This window comes from Aquarana catesbeiana, linkage group LG03 (genome assembly GCF_042186555.1).
Source record: "Aquarana catesbeiana isolate 2022-GZ linkage group LG03, ASM4218655v1, whole genome shotgun sequence".
NCBI classification, from domain to species: Eukaryota; Metazoa; Chordata; class Amphibia; order Anura; family Ranidae; genus Aquarana; species Aquarana catesbeiana.
The window spans coordinates 699,391,445-699,396,226 of record NC_133326.1 but is presented as its reverse complement, the minus strand read 5'-3'; the positions used below and the strand labels follow the sequence as shown (position 1 = coordinate 699,396,226).

At 42.2% G+C, this 4,782-nt stretch overlaps 1 protein-coding gene across 1 annotated transcript; it reads right to left on the bottom strand.

The window, feature by feature from the left end:
- Positions 1 to 729: 729 nt before the first annotated feature.
- Positions 730 to 1,668, bottom strand: LOC141134852 (olfactory receptor 5AP2-like). Its single transcript, XM_073624286.1, has one exon. The coding sequence runs from the start codon at positions 1,666 to 1,668 to the stop codon at positions 730 to 732; it is 939 nt and encodes a 312-aa protein (XP_073480387.1).
- Between the last annotated feature and the right edge of the window lie 3,114 nt (positions 1,669 to 4,782).

Genomic DNA, 4,782 nt, shown 5'->3' with positions numbered 1-4,782 from the left:
ATAGTTACATACTGTATATAAAGAAGCTATTCGGGTTGATTTACTAAAAGTCGAGAGTGCGAAATCTGGTGCAGCTGTGCATGGTAGTCAATCAACTTTGAACTTCAGCTTATTCAATTAAGCTTTGACCAAAAAATCTGGAAGTTGATTTATTCCCTTGCAGAACTACACCAAATTTTGCACTCTCCAGTTTTAGTAAATCAACCCCATTGTGCAATAAAGAAACCAATTTAGCCAGAAAACAGAGCAATTCCAACGCCGCTTCCAGTGATGTGATGTCAGCACGAGGCCTCGCCCTACGCATTTTGTCAAATGTGACTTCTTCCGGGGCACCAGCTTTGGCGTCACCAGGGAGTCAAAGATAGTGGTGGATTTGTTGTGTTTCTCTAAGAAATCAGAAGATAAACTGAATTAGTTGATGAAGACCGTCATGTAGAACATGGTGGAACAGATCAAATGGGAGAGGCAGATACTGAAAACCCTTTGCTGGCCTTTGAAGGTTTTTCTTTTTTTGAATAGAAGAAATAATATGCATGTAGGAGACCAAGATTATTACCATAGAGCTAATGGTGCAAAGGTGGGGCGTCACAGTAGTGATTGGATTCACAGAACTGGAGATTGAACACACAACTGATTGGAACCATAGTCTGGCAGAATCCAATACAGAAGGAAAATAGAAAATAGGTTAATGTTGTTAACGAGGATTCTTCAAATTGACCTACATTTCTATCATTTCTGACTTTGATGCCTTCGCACAATTTGCATTATGACCCTTTTAACCTCCTGATTCCTCAGGCTGTAGATAAGAGGATTCAGCATTGGTGTCACCAGGGAGTAGAAGACAGTAACAGATCTGTCGTGTTTCTCAAAGGAATCAGAAGATGAACTGAAATAGTTGATGAAGACCGTCACGTAGAACATGGTGGAACAGATCAAATGGGAAGAGCAGGTACTGAAAGCCTTTCGCTGGCTTTTGAAGGTTTTCATCTTTAGAATAGAAGAAATAATATGCATGTAGGAAACCAAGATTATAACCATGGAGCTAATGGTACAAAGGCAAACAAAGACGTTAATTAATATGTAGCAAAGGTGAGGATTAGAGCAGGCCAGTTGAAGCAATGGTGGGATGTCACAGTAGTAATGGTTTATAAGGTTGGATCTACAGAACTGAAGATTAAACACACAGCTGGTTGGAACCACAGCCTGGCAGAAACCAATACAGAAGGAAAATAGAACCAGGCACCAACATTTTTTCTTAGTCATAATCAAAACATAATGGAGAGGGTGGCAGATAGCCGCATAACGGTCATATGCCATGCAAGAGAGGATGAAAACTTCAGTGCTTGCCAGGGCAGCAAAGAAAAAGAACTGGATGGCACAGCCGACAAACGAGATGGACCTTTTCTCAGAAATCAGGTCAGACAACATTTTAGGAGTCAATGTTGATGCGTAGAAGAAGTCTACCAAAGACAGGTAGTTTAAGAAGAAGTACATCGGTGTGTGGAGGCTGCTGAAGGCATGGACAACAAATATCATGCCGACATTTCCTAAGACCGTCACAGCGTAGACAAGCAGAAAGAAGAAAAAGAGGAACGGGGCAAGTTTCTTATTGTCACTCAGGCCTGAAAACTCGAACATGGTGACTTGGGTCTTGTTCATGATGTTCATCGATTTCTCTCTCTGCTGTGATGAAACAAAAAACTATCAAATAGCATTGAGATGCAAAGTTGCATAGCGTTTTTAAAAAACACTACTAAACAATACTAAAATACCACAAGTTATTTTATAAGGTCATGAAGTATTTTAGTAGTGAAACCCGGTGCCCTTACCAATGACTGTCACTAGCTGGTTGTTAAGGAGTAGGCAGGTCCTAAACAACCAATGAGTCATCAGTTGTCAGCGGCCTTCCACTGAAAAACAACCCCACACCATAATCCCCCCTCCACCAAATGATTTGGACCAGTGCACAAAGCAAGGTCCATAAAGACATGGATGAGTGAGTTTGGGGTGGAGGAACTTGACTGGCCTGCACTCAACCCGATAGAATACCTTTGGGTGAATTAGAGTGGAGAGTGCAAGCCAGGCCTTCTCATCCAACATCATTGCCTGACCTCACAAATGCTCTTCTGGAAGAATGGTCAAACATTTCCATAGATACACTCCTAAACCTTGTGGACAGCCTTCCCAGAAGAGTTGAAGCTGTTATAGCTGCAAAGGGTGGGCCAACTCAATATTGAACCCTAGGGACTAAGACTAGGATGCCATTAAAGTTCATGTGTGAGTAAAAAGTGTCCAAATACTTTTGGTAATATGGTGTATATATATATATTACTCCCAGCAGCTTAAATTCAATCACATGTTAGCATATGTGTTCTGTGTAACATAAATACCAGAGATGCCAAATTTCACCCCCCTCCTCCTCCTGTGCGTTGCTCTTTCCAATGATTCACTGCACATCTTTCTGTCATCCTGTAAATACTGAATCTAGAGTGTCAGAGCGCTACTACTTTTTAATATTAGCTGCCCCAAGGTCAAGATTATTAAAAGAGTTGTAAAGGCAGAAGGCTTTTTATCTTAATGCAATCTAAGCATTAAAATAAAAAGCCTTCTGTGTGCAGCAGCCTACCTAGCACCCCCCCTAATACTTACGTGAGCCCCATCTCTGTCCAGCGATGTCTGCAAGTCCCTCGGCTGACTCTCCCCCCTGATTGTCTGAAACACAGCAGCGGCGCCATTGGCTCCTGTGGCTGTCAGTTAAAGTCAGTTAGCCAATCAGGAGAGAGAGGGGGCAGGGCCGAATGGCAGCTCCATGTCTGAATGGACACATGGAGCTACAGTACGGCTCGGGTGTGCCCCCATAGCAAGCTGCTTGCTGTGAGGGCTCTAGACAGGAGGGGGGGGGGGCAGGGGATCAGGATCAGCAAAGAGGCACCTGAGAAGAGGAGGATCCAGGCTGCCATGTGCAAATCCACTTCACATTAAAGGAGTTTTTTTTTTTTAAACAAGACTTTACAATCACTTTAAATTAATTCATACACAATTACATTCAAACTACACCTGTCACGAGAGAACAAAAGGGCTTCTGTTCCTGTAAACGCCAGTTGTCTAGCTGTATCTGGCCTCAATACTTTTTGAGTCCCACAGCATCCTGTAAACAAATATTAAAATGGTGGAAGAATTTCTAATCTACATACTTTTTGAAATTAATCAACAATGGTAGTCTGTAGGTGCCCGCTAGCTGCTCCATGTGGCCGAGCATCCAGCTAGCAGCCTACAGTAACACGAGGCACCAGGGGCTGGGTTGTTGAGCCAGTTCTCAACCCATTGCTTAATACAGACCTCCATGTATGCACTACATGGACAGATGGTGGGCCTGAAACCTCTTTCACTCCATCCCCCTGATCTGCTTCCACTCTGACCCCTATTCACATTTGAAACCCATTCTCTTGTAGGGCCCTGCATAGGCCCTTCCATAGTTGAGTCTATAAAACTCTTAGGTTGGTCCAGATGCCTGGGGTCCATGGGACCCAGGTCACCTGGCGTATGACACAAGCTGAGGGGCCTGCAACCACTGCCACAAAGGAAAAACCTCATTCCAGCTAGCCACCACCAGCCCTTGTGTTGATCAGGTTTGCAGTGAACACTTAATACTTCAGAATATTATAACATCACTTTTCTTAGCTTAATTTTATAGAGAAATCAAGTGTTTTTTTATAGTGATAGACCAACAAGGTATAAGGAGGGGGCACTACGATACATGCAGATTCAAATATAGATTCTTCACTTCTGTCTCCATCCTATTCCCATTCCTAGGATGGAGGCCCTCAGCACCCATCTGGGTTCCTCTTCCTGAAGGGAAGAGCCCAACCCAACATTTGCTAGATCTTTTCAGGCCTTTCCCTTCACACCCAACTAAGCCCACCCATCTCTTAAAAGCTAAGCGGGGATTCTCACCAAACCTGTGGGGCAGTCATTACAATAAAAGGAAACTAACTCCTTTTTACAAGCCTACATAATTCTGTAATGTTAGGTATACCTAAAAGAGCTCATCAAGGTAGAGAGTGAATCTTTTGTGAGTTATGAATGCTACCCAGTAAATAAAACAAATCTTCTTCTCCTCCTCAAGATCAATGCAGAGATTCCCTGAGAGTCTAACACAATTGTTGGACTAACAGTGTCTCTATAGTGAGCTTGTTCCTTTGTTTTTTTTCAGTTTCTATACATTTTTGGAGAAGGTACGGTTTTCTTAGAAATCAATACACTTGATCACTTGACCCTCCCTTCTAGATTGTAAGCTCTAATGAGCAGGGCTCTCTGATCCCTCCTGTATTGATTTGTATTGTAAGTGTACTGTCTGCCCTCATGTTGTAACGTGCTGTGCAAACTGTTGGCGCTATATAAATATTATTATTATAATATAGTAATGATAATAATACAGATGCTGTGGTATTTAATCAGTCTCTTACCCTTTCGATACATAATATGCATTCACACAGGATCTCCACGCTGTTTCGTCTCTGCCAATTAGGGGGATCCCTTTTATAAAATAGTCTGTCACCCTGGAGAATAATTCACTCTGGCCCAGAGAGAATTCTTCATCATTGTAAATTGGAGACAACATAATTAGTGAACTTTTCTGTTTTGATGGTTATTTCATCTACAAAGAACACACTTGGGACCTGCAATAATAACACTTGAGCAATTTAAAATGGAAGCCACCATTAATAATCATCCTTTTGTTACAATTCTAGTACAATTCTAGTTGACCATTTATCAAGAACA

Bases quoted from the DNA above. Each gene is read 5' to 3' on its own strand.
- LOC141134852 (XM_073624286.1), bottom strand. From the start codon at position 1,668: ATGAACATCATGAACAAGACCCAAGTCACCATGTTCGAGTTTTCAGGC.